The 17,364-nt window shown below is 37.4% G+C and overlaps 1 protein-coding gene, 1 long non-coding RNA gene and 1 other non-coding gene across 7 annotated transcripts in view; 2 read left to right on the top strand and 1 right to left on the bottom strand.

Moving 5' to 3' along the window:
- Nucleotides 1-17,364, bottom strand: part of LOC143896144 (uncharacterized) — a 64,597-nt gene that overhangs the window by 28,829 nt on the left and 18,404 nt on the right. The gene's annotated exons all lie outside the window — the stretch shown is intronic.
- Nucleotides 2,729-17,364, top strand: part of LOC143896133 (orexin receptor type 2) — a 34,920-nt gene continuing 20,284 nt past the window's right edge. For 2 of the 3 annotated variants that reach the window (XR_013256564.1, XM_077403727.1), the window contains exons 1-2: nucleotides 2,729-2,865; nucleotides 7,337-8,382. Coding sequence is in view for 2 of the 3 variants with exons in the window: in XM_077403727.1 (XP_077259853.1) it covers nucleotides 7,942-8,382 (441 nt within the window). In the remaining variant the exon portion in view is untranslated. Of the gene's footprint in view, nucleotides 2,866-6,690; nucleotides 7,242-7,336; nucleotides 8,383-17,364 lie in introns of those variants that run through there. The other variant, XM_077403728.1, reaches the window with a different exon arrangement.
- Nucleotides 11,269-11,406, top strand: LOC143896407 (U11 spliceosomal RNA). Its single transcript, XR_013256630.1, has one exon. It is a non-coding gene; the product is annotated as a U11 spliceosomal RNA (small nuclear RNA).

Raw genomic sequence — 17,364 nt, 5'->3', positions numbered from 1 at the left:
CAGAGAAAATTGTTTCGTAAAACAGAAACGAAGAAAGAAAGAAAGGAAATTGTGTATCTCGAAAGAATAAAAAGAGCATGCGCTAGCTCGATTGATCTTATTTGTATTCCGTTGGTTTTCCCGGCCTATTCTATTTTTATGTTTTCGGAAAATTCAATTTTATCTCGCGTTGATTTATCATTTGCAGCTGCCACCAAGACCATATGTCCCCAGGAATAATAATGTATATATGTGTGAATAATCTTTTCTATACTCAAGAAAATTTTTTTTTCGATCTTCAAAAAAGACTTGTGAATATATCGTAAATATATTACTTCTTATTTTCTTGGAGAGAATTCATATATAATTATAAATTGTCGAGCAAAATAAAAAAATAAAAATAAAAAATAGAAAAATAGATTAAATCTTCTTTTTGGGGTGGGGGGCATGTTAGTTTAATTTATTATTTATTTTTAGATGCGTGGGGGGTATATCGGTATACGTGCTTCCACACTTTTCTCGTGCTAATTGGAAACGTAGGAAGTTATTATCGGAAAAACAAACTTTCACTGCTTTCAACGTAATTTGAACGATTAAATGTAAATAAAAAAGAGGCGTATCATCTCCTAAAGCGCATTATCCTGAGCGTCGCTCATGCCTCGGACTTTCGAATAAGTCACGGCGGGACGAAAATTTTTCATTGTCAGCGATACAGAAATTCATAAACCGTGGCAAAACCCTATTAATCAAGTACCATCCGGATTTAGGAAACCTGTCATATGGTGGTCGCGCAATCTTGCACGAACGTGCCGTGACACCGTGCTCGGGCCCCTAAGGAATAAGATTAATTAACGTTAACAAAGTGGTATTAAACCCTATTCCGCAAACGTGGGATTACGGAATGACGACTGGAAAATGTGACGACGAATAAACCTCGTGATAAATCGTCGAAGATAAGATAAGCGCGGACAGTGGCGATTCAATGATTGATGATTAATGAACCTGCGAATAAACATCGCGAATAAACGATGAATGGTGCGATAGAGGAGTCTCGCGATTTGTTGTAAAATATTTCGCAAATAACACATCAAGCGCTCGATGCGCATTGCGCCGCTTTAGATATGTGCAGTGTGCGCATGGCGATGTGTAATCAGAACATACAAATATTTACATTCAGTCGAATCTGAGGGAAAAATTGCAATAAAAATATGAGATATATTGATAGTTTGTGAATTCTAAAATTGAAAAAAAAAATCTTTTCAAGAATTAAGATTTAGAATTTATTTTGGAGACAAAAAATTTTACTTTTGTTTTTAAAAATTTGGTTAGGTTATTAAATCTCCTTTAATTGTTTTACAATAGTTATTTACGATTTACAATGGCTTGAAACATTGTACAAATACGACAATAGTCACGAATCATTTTTGTACAACATCTTTGAAAGGAAAAATAAATTAAAATGAATAACAGGATCGCAGGAAACTATGCCACCATATATCACGGTTGTAAACCTTTAATCAGAGAAGTTATGCGGATGATAATCGGAGTGTTTTTAAAAACGTGTACCTCTGCGTTATTCCAAGAAAATGAATTTAGATTAATGCCGAGAGAGTACGTAATGCATGATATAGGAAGAATTTTCCAAATTGTTTCCATATTTTATGTCAAAACAATTAGGAAATCACTTTTTGCAATTCCCGTATTACTTAGTAGATCGTCATTACTGTATGACATGTATCGAAAATTTCTCTTATAATTAAAATACTGGATCTCAATATTCAATAAATAGTTTCCTGTGTGTAACAAAAATTTTATAATTTTATAATTTCTAAGTGTCAAGTAACAATTGATCAAAGCATTAATATTTCAATATTTTCCAAAAGATGTATGGCGAGCATTGTTTCATATTGCAGCTTTATACAGTTTTACTAATGAGTAAATAAAACAAGTATAAAAAATGAACACGCATGTGTATATCAATAACGTTCCTTTTACAAAACACGCTAGTAAAGCCAAAGGGAAGTCCAATATTTTCCTTTAACATTGCACATTCCGTTTCGGAGATTAATATTCGATAGACTATATATATTTGCAGCTACTCAGTTTTCGATGTGTTTCTATATTTTACATTTTAAATTATAGCCAAACCATAAACAAGTTAAGTAGTTTTAATCAAAATAAAGTCCGTTCGAAATTATTTCAAAAATGTCATTTCGCGATGAATTTCCTCGATATATTGTTTTCCTATTCGGAATTCGAAAATCACTATAGCGTCTCGACATTATCGTCCAGGAAAAATCGTCAAACTCGTTCAAAGGACTCGTCAGTAGAATTATGATTCGCATTGCAGGAAACGTATAATTTTTTTTAATTGCCATGTACCCAGAATGCAAAATTCCGCGTCGAAGGAAAATAGTTAAAGTACCAGTGTAGCAGGTACAAGCAGGTGGAATATTTCGGTCCCCCCTAGATTGAGCAATTTTCGCGGCGTGCAAGTGCGGCGTCGTGACCGACGTGCACCTCACGGCCTCGTTAAAACAGCGCACCTCAGTTTCGCAGAGTCCGCCGACGCGTTCGCATCCTTCCGCGCGGAAGGAACCCGGAGCACTTTACCTCGCTCCGGCGTCGGTATGTTCTCACCCCTTCCACCGATGTCCGAGCAAACATCGTAACGATCCTGAGGAACCGCGACGCGATCGACGCGACGGCCCGTACCCGGATTCGCGAGAGTGCCCGGAAAAAAAACGCAAACGCCGGAGAGAGACGCGGTTTAAAAACTTTGTGAAGTCGCGCGAACTTTGCGTCGCGAAAAAGGAATTTTTGCTCGGCGGAGATTTTTCGTGCAAATATCGTCGTCGACGACTTTTCCCCCCCGGTAAACAGAAGGTAATAACTTCGCGTGTTAACGGGATTTTTAGTGGTTGTCCAAATTATACATGTTTTTAAAAAGTTGAAACTTTAGTTCTGGAGCGCATTGCAAAAATCAGATTATTGATATATGTCGACCAAATCTGAATAAAATGTAATATTTGCAAATACTTTCATGATACTTTAATATATATATATATATATATATATATTAAAAGTATTTAATTACTTAAAATAATATTTAAGTAGTTAAGCATGTAATAGAATAAATATGTATATTTAATACGTACGGTAATTCACACATTTAGTCACGCGAATGTGTCAGGCTTCTTTTTATCATAAATAAATATGTTTTATTTATATTTACGTTTTTATACTTCGTTTCTTATTATTAATAATTTCTAAATAAAATTTAAAATTAGCGCATACAGAATTACCTAAATTACAAATTTTCTTCAAGAAACAAGCATTTAAAATAATGTAACAAAATGTTCAGAATTAAAAAGATAGAACAAAATTTAGCACAGACTATTTTCCCAACTTTATCTCTGTTATCTCATGAAAAGTATAGGAAATCCGAAAAATTCGAAGAATTCGATGTGCAGCAACTGGTTAGTGCGGAAAATGAGTTTAATTTCACGGAGCAAATTTTGCAAACGTAAAACTCCGATTATATTTCCGACATTTTTTTTTAACACACATCCCTATCAACATGCCGGAAAAAAAAACGAAACGCAAGCTGGTTGCATCATAAACCAATGTAAATATTAAATTATAATTACGTACAAAGAAAGGAGGGAAAAATCTCTCATTATGTACGATGTGTTTTACGTGAATAAGTACTTTAGACGCATCTTGCGCAGCCTCACCTCTATATAATTCGCCGCGTTGAAATTTCGACGAGAATTTCGAAGTGTGACGACGAGAATACGTGCAACGTGTATAAATCTGTCCAAATATTCGATTCTAAACGTGTACGCAGGAAATAAGAGTCTAATCTTGCGGCGCGGCGGATACATTCGCTTAAGGAAGACTATTACTGTTTGTTACGAGCCAAAACCGGGGAAGGAAGCCCACGAGACTTTTCGCTGTGATGGGATTACTATAGACGTGACCGTACCGTCGCGGGTGACGTTAATGTTTCATTGCGGATTTTCGTTAACAAGAAAGAGAGGAAGAGAGTGGGCGAAAAACAGTGAGCGAAACGTTACGAGCGGCGACCTCTCGCTCGGACCTCTCGATAAAATTTAACGAGTTGTTTTGGCAATCGGCTCCGCGAATAACAAGGCGCAACGACGCGACGATAAATCAGCACGAAGAGTGACGTTGTATACGAGAGCCGTACCTCTGGAGCGGAGATTTATTCGCTCGGTTCCTCCCTCCGGCATATACACCGCGGTATCTAGCACGTTTGTTCTCGATTGTAAAAGACGGAACGAGATCCACTGCGCGGGAACGAGATCGCTCGCGAGAAAAGAGAAAAAAAAAGCGAAAAAAGAGAAAAGAGGATTTATTTCGCGCGTCAGCGACTTGTCTTCCGATCGACCGATAATGGACCGCCTCGCGCACACGTGGAAAGTTAAATTAATCCCCCGGCGGATACAAAGGCACGTGGAAATAATGTCCCCGCGTACCAACCTTCGACGACTCAATTTCCCGTAAATACTTGCGCGGGAATTAAGCGGTATCTTTCCGCGTGGATAGTTAATTCATTAACAGCGAGGAAAACGGGCGAATCGCGCGTAACATAATGCTTTTACACATACAAGCGTCATTGGAATTTGTCGATAAAATTAATGAACTAAAATAGGAAGTAACTCGTATACGAAAGCTACAGGGTCGTTTCAATTATACTCGAGGGAGCCATGAAAGATGAAATTTTACGAGAAAATGTCTCGTTGTTCGTATCATGCACGATGCGATAAAAGGGGAGAGAAAGAAAGAGAGAGAGAGAGAGAGAGAGAGAGAGAGAGAGAGAGAGAGAGAGAGAGAAAGAATAGAGAAAGAAAACTCCAACACGACATTAGCACTTTTTTTATTAGTTAGCAGTTCCTACAGTTAGGTGAAAAGCAACGATAAAAACTTTTTGATAAAGATAAAAATTATGTTCTCTCGACGCGCGACAGTTAAGAAAAAAACAACATCGAAAGTGAGATGTAGAAAATAAAATTTCTTGGTACTAATTAACTCTAATAACTAATTGAGTTTAGAGTTATTAGAAAAAATTAAAAACGAGATTATTTGATATCTTAATTCTCATTATATAGGTAACATATTATACGATGTAAATGTTGTTTTCATTATGTGATATTACATAAAAGTTGTTTTAAACAGCCCGCACAATAACTCATGTTATGCAACGATATTTAATCATTTTCTGTTTATATGCAATATATATCTACTTAATATTATCCTACATCAAAATATTATTAAAATAATATTACATTAATGATATTAATTGTGTATTTAAGCCGCTCTAATGTAAATATATTTGAGAAAAGAATTGTATAATCTACAAAAAACGCGGGAATGAAAATCTTATTCTTTCTTTCTCCCCTCATTTATCTTTTAAATTCAAAAAAATGAATAAAAATGTTAAAAAATTTAAAAATATTTTGTCATTTTTTTATCTTCGTTAAGCAAAATTGGCACGCAAGAAATAATTATCAATAATACTACGCAAGAAGTGAATCTATTTTATCCCAAAAATGAACACATATATAGCTTATTTCTTTGTGCGATATTTGTAATCAGTTTTCCATTATGTAAATTCAAGGCGCGAGTTCGCGCCCCACATTTTTCGGGACAAAAAGTTCTCCATAAATTGAATTTAAAAGCAAATAGATAATAACAGCTATTCCTCATTCAGTTTGAAGCGAAGTTATTTCACGCATAGAAAATACGGGAACATTTTGAATTATGGATTAGAAAAATGGAACTGACTGTACGTGAGCTGTATATATCCGAACGGCACTTCCAAACTTACCATATAAATTAGTTAAACCATTTCCATTCGAAAAAAATAGGTCGATAGTAGAAATTAACTGACGGAAAGGCAAAGATGCATGCCTCAATTAATGGTACGACACCCTACACGGAATGAGGGAGGTTCCATCGTTCGTACACTAAGATAATATTTTTCACAATAAATTGAATTATTTACATAGAGAGGATGCTTATATACATATATATAACCATCAAAATTAGATCAATTTAGAAAGACCAAAAAATTGAACAAAACCAATGATCGTATTGTCATAACGATTAAAAAATGATAGTCAGTAAAGTCGATTAAAAAGTCTTTACTTTTAATTATTCACTAGCAAAGTAAATGTACTATTCGGAATTTTTAAGAATTGCACTAATGGTGAAAAATAGCTTGCCAAGAATCTCTGCGCGCTTCATCTCTTGCAACGTCATAAAATTCAATAAAATCAAGATACCGCCGACCTATTTTACCGTCGACTAGTAAACTTTTAATTACATCACACAAGAAGACCTAATTGAATTTACCGACGAGCAAAATAAAAATACCACGCAATTACAGACAAACCACACTCGGATTCGATATAGTTCCATGTTAATCAGCGTGTGAAATAATGATATCTGCGTGAATTAACTATACAAAGCGTCTTAATCGATGTTGTTCATTTAGTTCAATTTGCCGAAAAACATCTTCGAATGTATAGCATTTTGCGATTCTAGAGATTAAAAAATTAATCAACTTGTTGGACTACTGTAAAAATCTAAAAATATTGAGTCCCGACATTTCAACAATGTCGAATATTCCTTCTTTGACATTTTCGGTAACAAAGATCGACTCTACATTTTACGTAGGGTAATGTGTGTTTGCCATTGTCCGCCCACTCTGGGATATCCGCGCGCGCTCTTGCACGAGTACTGAATTATTTGTAATATTGTCGTGACACTCGTGACTCGTGACCAACCGTGCTTCGTTCTTGCCCCCTCATCGTCACTTTATATTCGCCGCTTCTCGCGTGGACCGATTGGCTTTATTCGCCCGAATGACCATTATATTGCACTTCTCTGTCATCCGCGTGATTTCAAGATAGTTTACCGATTGTATCAGTTTAATTAAATATCTGCACCGATCGACGTGCGTTTATCCCTATAACCGACTTAACGGCTTGGTGTTTTTATTTTGTCGATTTTTGCTTTAATCGAAGAATTCGAATGTTTCTAATACGAAGCATCGCTGATGGAATAACCGTGCAAGCGTAGAGAAATTCTGATTTGTATGAGATAAGATTGATTTGGACAAATCGTTTATATATTATGAATACGTCATAATCTCGTCTACGAACCTCATCGTATTCGTCAGAGCATATCTAAACGCTATGAAATGATTAACCGAAGAAAATGCGACTTGGCAGGTATAATAAGCTCGCGGAGCTATTCGAATCTTGCAAATTGGGCATCCGCGGCATCTGACATTTGACTCTATTGAAGTGTATTACAATGTTATTAGGTACAGACCTGGGAATCATATGTTGAAGTTACGGAGTTCGAGTACCTAGAAGGAGAACATTATTTCTAGCATAGAAGATAAACGGTACAATTTCAACGACCGTCTTCTTTGCCGTGCGCAAACGAATGCTGATTATACGATCGCGCTCCGAAGAGCGGAATGCGTGATCCCTGCTTCAAAGAAATCCTACACGCTAAGGTCGCGTGAGCACAGATTGTAAAAGAAGAAGGAAACGAAAGCTTTCGCGAACTTAAAGAGCATATCGATTACTGTGAGAGCACCGGTATCTTCGCTACGTTACCAAATTTGCATTCGTGCGATTTATTTGACGGAGTGACTTATTGGACTGAAACCTGTCACGACGCGGTACCTCGGCAAAGACGCACTATTTGCGTTAATACTGACGTGATCGATAATTCGGCTCGAGTGACTTATCCGTCCGGATTCCGGATACCGTCAATGAATTTCGCGATGCTACCGCATGGAACATCGTAATTAGAGACAGATCGCAATTAAATCGTTTATACGGCGTGTAATTTCGCGCGGACGATTTGCGGGTGAGATACCATACTGACGACATAGTGACGACGCAATAAGATCGAAACATGAATCTCGCTGTGCCGATGATCGTCGCCTGGCTGGTATCGGCGACGCCGCGCTCGTGCGACGCCGAGGACGCGGACGACGATTACTCGAACAATTACTTCGAGTACACCAACGTGACGAATTGCACCAACGACTACTGCATCCCGGACGAGGACTACATCGAGCTGATGGTGCAGCACATATTCCCGAAATTCTCCTACTGGGTGCTGATCGCCATGCACAGCATCGTCTTCGTCGTCGGCCTGATCGGCAACGCGCTCGTCTGCATGGCCGTCTACCGCAATCACTCGATGCGCAACGTGACCAATTATTTCATCGTCAACCTGGCGGTGGCCGATCTCCTCGTTCTGCTCATCTGCCTGCCGCCGTCGGTCCTCTGGGACGTCACGGAGACCTGGTTCCTCGGATTGAAACTCTGTAAGGCAGTGCCGTATCTCCAGGTAAGCCTCTTTTCATCCCGTTAAAGATGACCTTTCCACATCCCGATTATCTAATTATCAAATCGACTTGAAGTCGAAAGGATTATATAAGAGAGAGAATTTAAAAATGCCCAAGAGAACTTACACGCGAAAACGTCTTGCGATTCATCCGATACTCTTATCTTACAATTTATAACCTTGTACTAGCCGATGAGAAATTGTCATTATTTCTCATTTTAAGTTCCGTGCGCGAACTCATTAAGGTCTGGTGTACCTGCGATACCTGTTTTCGAGGAAAATTGGAGAGGTGCTTGGTTCGCAAATTACCTTTGTTCGCGGTTGAGAAGTCGAGATTATCCCCTTTCGGCAATAGATTCTTGTACGACCTGTCAGTGCCTAACCAGATAATCTTGAATTTCAGATTGTCACACATTGTTGCGGAACTGCTTGAATAAACGGAAATTGTCTAATCATTCTTTTGTTTAAGCAAACATCAAAATCGATCTCTCCGTATTACGCTGGTATTATGAAATATTTTCTTTGAAAAATTTATTTACGCGACTTTTTTATTATTTGATAAACTTTGCGATTGGCAATTTAGATAACTGTCGAGTAACCTTTGCTGTCTTTTCATCTCGAAGGAAATTGCTTTCAACCGACATCAAGAAGCGTCTCATATTTCTCAAAATTTTGTCCAAAGATTTTTCAAGACGACGCGACTTCTGCAAACTATGCATATATGGAAGCTTTTTTATAATCTTTATGAAAGTGATAAAAATCCAAGTGAAAAACTTGGTGAATCTCGGCGGGGCTAGGAATGTAGTACGTCCGTTCGCAGGAACTTACGATTTAATCTCAGTTCCCACATTATCCGATTTAATATCCTCAAAGTATACAGTCCAGGAGCGCGGATTCTGCGGGCACGCTGATTCGCAGTGCGCGTAATAGAATCAGCAAAATCAACATCCCGGCGGATGTTCGGCACCGGCTGAGTTAGCGCGCAACGTATTTCCCGCGGGCTCGTCTCCCGGCGGCGGCTTTTTAAGGATCAAACAAGCCCGATATTCTGCTCAAATCCGCGTCGCGCCGGCCTTCTCGGAATTCACAATCGCCGCGATACGGAAGTCAGGCGGAATATATTTTGCGAGACTTTCCGCGTCCTATTCTATATTTCTGCGGCGATTCTGTTACATCGATCGCTACAGTCGCCACAATACCGAAAAGTAGGAATCGAAAATCCTAAAGCCTATATTCGTATCAGACTATACGAATTGGGATCGAGATATTGGATTGAAATTTAATCAATTAGAACAGAAAAAACTGATCTCAAGTTTAACAAACTTTGCTCCGATTGGTCAAATTTCAATCCAATCTCAATCCCAATTCGTAGTCCGATACGGGCACAAGACGCAAATGTCGTATTAACGGACATATAGAATTCCGTTAAGCGACGCGCTGCCCACGCAAACTAAGCGATCACGCTTTACGCGCGATTTTTCCATTCTCCCTTTTCTGTAATCGAACTTGACCGCATTCGTACATTTTTGCGTTAAAAAAAAATCTTTCTCGCGCCTTGGAAATGTAAACCAATATATGAAAATGTATTCTCCGTGTGTGTCACGCGAGGCATTATGCATAATACAAGGTTCGCGTTGCGCTTATTCTCTCAAAGTTCGTTTTTGCACAGAAAATATGTTTTGGCAACTCTCCGAAACATTGTTTCAACTGTATACGCTTGCATCTCATTAGCATTTCAGACCTTTAGTAAACTATTACTAGCGAAGGCCATTGCAGGCTAAATGAACGAGCATAAAAATTATCCGAAATTGTATGTAATCTCGATACGCTATCACATATGTATATGATGTAGATTCATGGGGCACTTAACTTTCCGCTGGCACGCAAGGTTAATGAATCAGTTTGTGCAATAAAAATCCTCTTGCCCGAGGTATACTTAACTTGATTATCAATTGCGCTACTTTGTCGGGATTGCGCTCTTCAACGGGTCACACTAATGTTAATTTGAGCGCGTGGTTAATTTTGTTTGTCAAATGCTTTAGCAGCAATCGCGATGGAATTCGCAAAGAATCGACCTTAATTGAGCTCGATTTAAACCCACGATTAATTGGCTTGCCGTTGCATGGAATATTTTGCGCTTTGAAGGATTTGATGTTATTATCGCAGAATAATCTGACATTTAAAAACCTCCGGCTTGTCACCGTATCGGACTATTACAATATAACGTTACGATAGTGCGCGGAAACGGATCATTTCTTTTCCCTTTGTCGCGTTCAATGGAAAACTTGTGAAATTGTACAAAACGCGGTGTTCGATTCGCAAATGTTGAATATACATGCAACGACAAAAATAAAGAATCAAAAAAGGATAATTGGACTCTCAAAATTAAATAAAAAGACGCAGTTATCGGTGCGTAAAAGATCCAATTCACTGATTTGTTCAACAGTGTATATATTCGAACGTTTCGGCTCGGGATTGAGCCATATTCGGCAAAATATACTAAAATTAATTAATAATTGCTCCCCTTTTCCATTCTTACTCAGTGAGTTTCACGATTGGAAGATAAAAAAAAATAAAGAACTCTCAAATAAATTTAAAAAAAAAGTAAGAGAGAGAGAGAGATTGTGGAATAGAGATATACATATTGTCTTGAGTTATTTTTAAAGCTACCTAAATATAGATACTTAAAGACTTCGCTTGTCTATCAGTCTATGTTATCAAGATGCAGAATAAATCGATGGGAAGCATCGTGGATTTGACTTGTCATCAGACGCGTTGTATGCGATAGTTCCTCAAACGTACAATAGATGGCCAGAGGATCTATATTTGTCTCGTGTTTAATTTCCGATATGCAGGGCTTATAAGACGCCGGTGTTGAACGGGCTAATCTAAAAGGGTGCTCGCTACTTCAATAGCGCGTCGTGTCGGTTAACCCCGTCATGATGGGGTATGGCCATCAAGACATACCCAGTACATAATTTTTGTGAACGCGAGGCTGTTGGCTGCCAATTACGCACCGGCGCCTCCACCTTAGTTCTCTTACAAAGTAAACGTTTGTACAATTACCACTGTGTTTTGAATGTTTAATTCAATCTCGAGCTGCTCAATTAAAAAGCTATTATTTATAAGGGCTATTCTTTAAAGGCTATTATTGCGTTAATAATAATATCGGGAAGAGGCTATCTTCATATAAAAAAATATTTTGGAAATGCAAAAAATGTTTTTTTCGTTCTCTAGAAAATTAAATTTTCTAAAATTAAAAAGTCGATACGTCTTTCTCTATTATAAAATGATAAAAAACAACATTTTTAAAGAAATAAAGAAAAGTTGTTGAAGTTGTAATACAAAAACCCATTTCTCCATCTTTATACATTAATTATATAGTCCTTTTGTTTATTATTTATTTTATTTATAAATTATTTTGTCAGTTATATATTATCAACAAAATGGGCAATGAAAAAAATATTTTATTTCACTGATTAAAATGCATTTTATATTTTATTCTCGATTTTATTAAAAATATAAGCTACGTAATATCTTTTGCAAAGTTGATTTCTTTAAAAAATGAAGCTAAAATATATAATCTTGATTTTATTTAATTAATAATTTTGAATGCAATATATTAAGATACATATATATACAATATATTACAATCTGTGACGTATAAATTTAAATTAAATGCAAATTGTACGCATGATGTTAATATACGACGGTGCGATGTATTAGAATTAGAAAATATGGTGTATAAATTTATAAGCAAATATTATACGCGATCGTGAAATAAGGTTATTGAAATATGAGCAAAATGTGACGCAGTTCGACAATATAATAAATATTATTTCACCTATCTCCGTTACTTTTACACGCGCAACGCGACGGAAAATCGATGCGTGCCATTTATCGTTTCATCTATGAACAAGTGGCGCACAGTTTTGTGAACATGTTATATAAATAACGTATATGTTCCAACGATATATATCGATTCTAACACGGAAAGTATCCTGCAGTAATATCCTCTGCTGTTGCATATTCATAATTAGTATGGTGCGGTTCCCCCAAAATGCTATATAAATGCAAATCCATTATATGTACATTATGAAATTGATCAATTAGATAACAAAGGGTCTCGAAATGTAAGTCATCGATAAGACACTTCGAGAAACGATCCTTATTTATATAGGTATATGTATATGTATATATTTAAAGAATCGTTTATTGCCACATCACTGTTAATGAATTCAATTTTAATTATAAAGTTATATTAATTACTTAATTATATACTGCACGTATTTGGTTACACAAATTTGTATTATTATATCTCGAAAATTAGCCCAGAATTGTGTGAACATACAGAGAGTATAATAATTCATTTTAATGTACGTACACGCTATGGGTGTAATTAATATAATTATGTAGTTAAGTAATAATACACTTGCACAATTAAAATTGAATACATTACGAATGTCGTGACGAGAACAATTTCTCAAGCACACGGAGAGAATTTTCTCTTAAAATTTACCCTGAAATCATGGTAGCTGTGGGACAACGTGTACCACCAAGAATTTTAAGCGAATTATTCTGATTAATATCTACCATAATAAAAAATATTAATATCTATTACATTAAAATATAAAATATGTTTGATTAATTTTACTCAAATATATCTAAAAAATTTCAATAATTTTTCAAAATTTACCAATCTGCTTGGTAAGTTTTATTACGTTGTAAAATGTCTTTTGTATATTTTAGAAATTCCTTGGTTGCCAAGTTGTCCCAAGTTTGTAGTGAATTTAAGGGTAAACTCCGTGGAGCAAAAGTACACGCTGCACAAAATGCATATTGTATCTTCGCGCGAACTTCCCCCTGTTACAGTTCGATCGCTTGAAGCATAACAATTTTCAACGTTCGACGGAATAATGTCTCAAGCATGGCCGATAATAGTCAGTTATCGATATTTTCGAGCGTGTCGCGGCGATATAGAGCGCTAATCGGTTATAGCATTCAGTAAAAGAATTTGCGTGTTATTCTCGGGCTCGATTACCGAGTCGTCTCGATTAGACGAGTACGTGCCCGTACATGTAAATTCTATTTGTTACGGTCATTCTCGCAGAATGTGTCCGCAGAATGCGTTCAACATCCTCGCGTGTCCAATAAACGCACGCTCGCATACATCCCTAATCCGCGACGGCGGGAAAATGGATTATAAGCCTAGCGATTAAAGACTCGTGAGAAAGGACACGACATTCTTCCGTTGTTACGTGACCCAAAAACATTTTACGACGACGCCGGCGGCCAAACACGCGCGACTCGGTATCGGATATACGGTGTAGTATAAAGTCCATTTCGGACTTTGAATCCGCGGGATTAGAGACATCAGGGTGCCGCGTTCGCTATACTCGGCAAATCCTCGCTGCCGCAACATCGTATTATTGCGAGGCACGATGTGAATCGCGAGAGATCGTGATATACACGTCCATTGTAATCTCGCGTCGATCGACAAGCCGATCAGTCAATACTGTTGTCAGGATCTGTCACGCTCGCGCTCGCGCCTCACGCGTCAACGCAACGTTACCGAATCAAAATCGCGGATATAACGCTCGCGGGATTCGGAACAAACAAACTTTGCAACCATTATTCCGCCCCAAAGATCGAGAACGGAAATACCCGCCGGCGGAGGGCCGCCGCGCCGTGACGCGTCATATCGATCTGCATGTGCGCGCGATTCGAAAGCGAGCGAGCGTGTGAGTAACCGACCGACCGACCCGTTCGTGCCCAGATCGCGTTGATTAACGCTGTTGTACATTATATATTGGATGTTTGTGACGGTAACGTAATTGCCATGCGTAAATTTTCGCCTCTGGCGCGAATGTTGCTGCGCGTTTAAGGCTTCTGTTTTAATTTTGGACGCAACAACGCGCGAGAATCGCATATTTTTGAAAGAATTAACAACACGTCTCTCTGTAACGAGCAAAATGTTGTCAATGGTGTTTTGTATGGTCAGTCTCATCCAAGTATTAACTCCAAAAAAGTTGGTGGTTAATTCCTAATCTAAATAATTGCTTCGACTTATAAAAGATTTTCTCGATGTTTTCTATGGCCCTAAAAACTTTTTCCGTTTGCATTTTTTATTATTGAGAAAAACGAAAGAGGTTTCTTTCGTGACGAAACTCTAGGAATTAAGTAATCTTATTATTGATTATCGCCATTATAATTGTTAATTTATCGCGATCCGTTCTGAGCGCGATTATTTTACCTATAGGCACGAGATGGAATTCACATGTTTATTAAAAAATCATGTTAAGATAAAATTCACGGAGAAATATTTTCACTTCATGCATCTTTCATAGTTCGGGGATAGAAGAGTTGAAAGCAGAAGTCGCGATGGTGGTGAGGTCAATATATAATGCGCAAGAAAATGATTTGATGCATTCGTGTTGCAAAGTCGTTCGCGTTGTCTGGACCGGCTTTACGACGCTAAGCTAATGTTATATCGCTTCGCTTTATCGCCCATTGTTTTAAGACTTTATCAGCGTCCTGGAAGATGCCGCGCGATGGTGACCGCGCCACTGTATATGTATAACGATCGTGATTCATTCGATTGATTTCATCCAAGAATAATCTTCATCCCGTTATAATAAATGACAAATCTGCAAATTTGCTCGCATTTATTACAAAGAGACGTTTCCTATCACCTATGTTAAACGTTCGTCAATTATTACCTTTTTTATAATTCATTTACACCTCTACTAAACGTGAATAAGTACGAATATTTCTGTTTGACTGTTCCTTCTCACTTTACTCCCGTTGGCGCGAGTTGTAATTTTCATCGCGGTATAAGTACATCACGCGCGTTTCCAGCCTCTTATAATTATGCGTGAAAGAATTGTTTCCCCCACGAGTCTCGGTAAAATAATGCAGAGGCCATTAACGCTGTTACAGTGGACCCGATGCGCGGCTGCGGCTGCAGCATCAAAGCTAAAAGCGACGGCAATCGCGGCCGGCGATGTCGTTCGATAAATTAATTAAAGACTCGATTAAAGATCTACTTATCGTTTTCAGTGTATTAAAACGTAAGTGTTCTCAACGTCTTTACGGATAATCTGGAAGGAGTCCGTCGAATATATGGGAGTGATTAAAAAGAATGATTAAAAAATTTAAAAGCGTACAATATATACATATATAATTTACAAGCTTCTTTGAGCTTGTAATTGTACAGCTTATAAAACAGCTTACAGCTGTAATAAGCTTTCGGTATTACGCTTCAAGCAAAACTGTAAACTTTAAGGTTACAAGCTAAATTACAATCAGTTATGAAAATGGACAAGTATGTGTTTGAAACAGACATATAAATATCGGACAAATATAATGAATACATGTATTTCACCAGCCCGAGTGTATTAGAACGTAAATGTTCTCAACATCTTTACGGACAATCTCGAAAAAGTCCATCGAATATATGGAGCGATTAAAAAGAATAATTGAAAGATTTAAAAGCGTATCCATTTTTATTTGTTGTAAGAAATCTCCATATTCCATTTTCAAGATCAATATTGTGACTATTCTGTCTTTGAAATCCAACACGTATATACACCAACAAAGTTGTTCGATCATCGTAAAAAGCTGATTCCCATATGCAGAAACATTTTCAGATTTTGTTTACTTTTAAATTCGCTTTTGTAAATACATGTATACTTTGCAAATACATGAAAATAGTACCACACACACATTGTTGAAGTATATTAAAACGTAAAATACCGGAAGTTGCGGTACTTTTCACCGTACGTGCAACTGGATTGATTGCTTTCGTTGCAATAAAGAATCGGAGTATTGCAGACGATAGGCGTGTATATCGTTTCAACGAGAATCCCAATTCGACAGGTATATTATTCTTTATTTCTCGATACAAGCTAACTGTAAAAAATCTAAATTTTCTAAACAATTTCACGCCGCGAATTAACTTTTTATTTAATCGTTAATAAATCATTACCTTTTGAAACAGAGATCTATACATTTGTAAGAACGCAGAATTTTATATTTTTTTATTGAGAAAAGGCGAAAACTTACAAGTTGTGACCGTATTCCTCCAATAATATTATCTGCTCAAGAAATATCGTTGTTAATCTACGATTAAAGGATGAAAAGGATTACAAGAAATCGTACGAAGCAGCAGATTTACTCGAGCAAGAAGATATATTGAGCTGGGAAGAAATCTTGAGATATTACGTTACGCAAAAGCTTACGGAACTGCGGCGATTTTATCTGTGTGAATGATTTGATTGATCGTCCGAATGAAGACTAGAGCTTTTCGCCGACAAATTCAATACGGTATACACGTATACATATGTTACATTGTATATCTGGATCTGGAATATAACTGCACAATGACAGGCCATTGTGCGATGTGATTCACGAATGCGCGGTAGAAATGTTAAAAATGATTCCTTATTAAAACCGTGGCATAAATATGTAGAATATAAACATATTTATGAAAGAATGTCAGGATTCGTGATTTGTCTCCATTTACGGGTCACGTATAAAAGAAGTAAGAAAGTTTATCTTTCTCTTTGGAGCAAGCTCTAGTATTTAAAACGGAGAGAGTTATAAAGCGAGCGGTGATCCGAACGGTGATGTTTCCGTGAGTAAATCACCAAAGGACGAGACGGCGAGGACATTCCTCAGATAGAGGATGTCAGAACGGAGCCGGCTGCAGGGAAAGTGGAATCCAAATAGAGCAAAACGAAAAAGAAGACAAAGTTAAAGAGGAAGAGGCACAATGCGAAGAAGAAGGATTCCAAACAGAAGAGGGATGGTACAAAGGAGGCCAAGACTAAGAAAGACATGCCAGAGATAGAGTACCCATAATACAGGAGATTCCAAGCATAAATGACTTGGAGTCTATGCACCGCCAATTAGAGTCATTGAGGTAGTTAAGCTGATGGAGCCAGAACCGAGTCAACAATTGAATTATCAAAATAAAAATCTTTT

The sequence above is a fragment of the Temnothorax americanus genome, unplaced genomic scaffold (genome assembly GCF_048541705.1).
Source record: "Temnothorax americanus isolate GAGA-0224 unplaced genomic scaffold, ASM4854170v1 Scaffold18, whole genome shotgun sequence".
NCBI classification, from domain to species: domain Eukaryota; kingdom Metazoa; phylum Arthropoda; class Insecta; order Hymenoptera; family Formicidae; genus Temnothorax; species Temnothorax americanus.
Note: the sequence above shows the minus strand (reverse complement) of the source record. Positions and strands in the feature narration are given on the sequence as shown.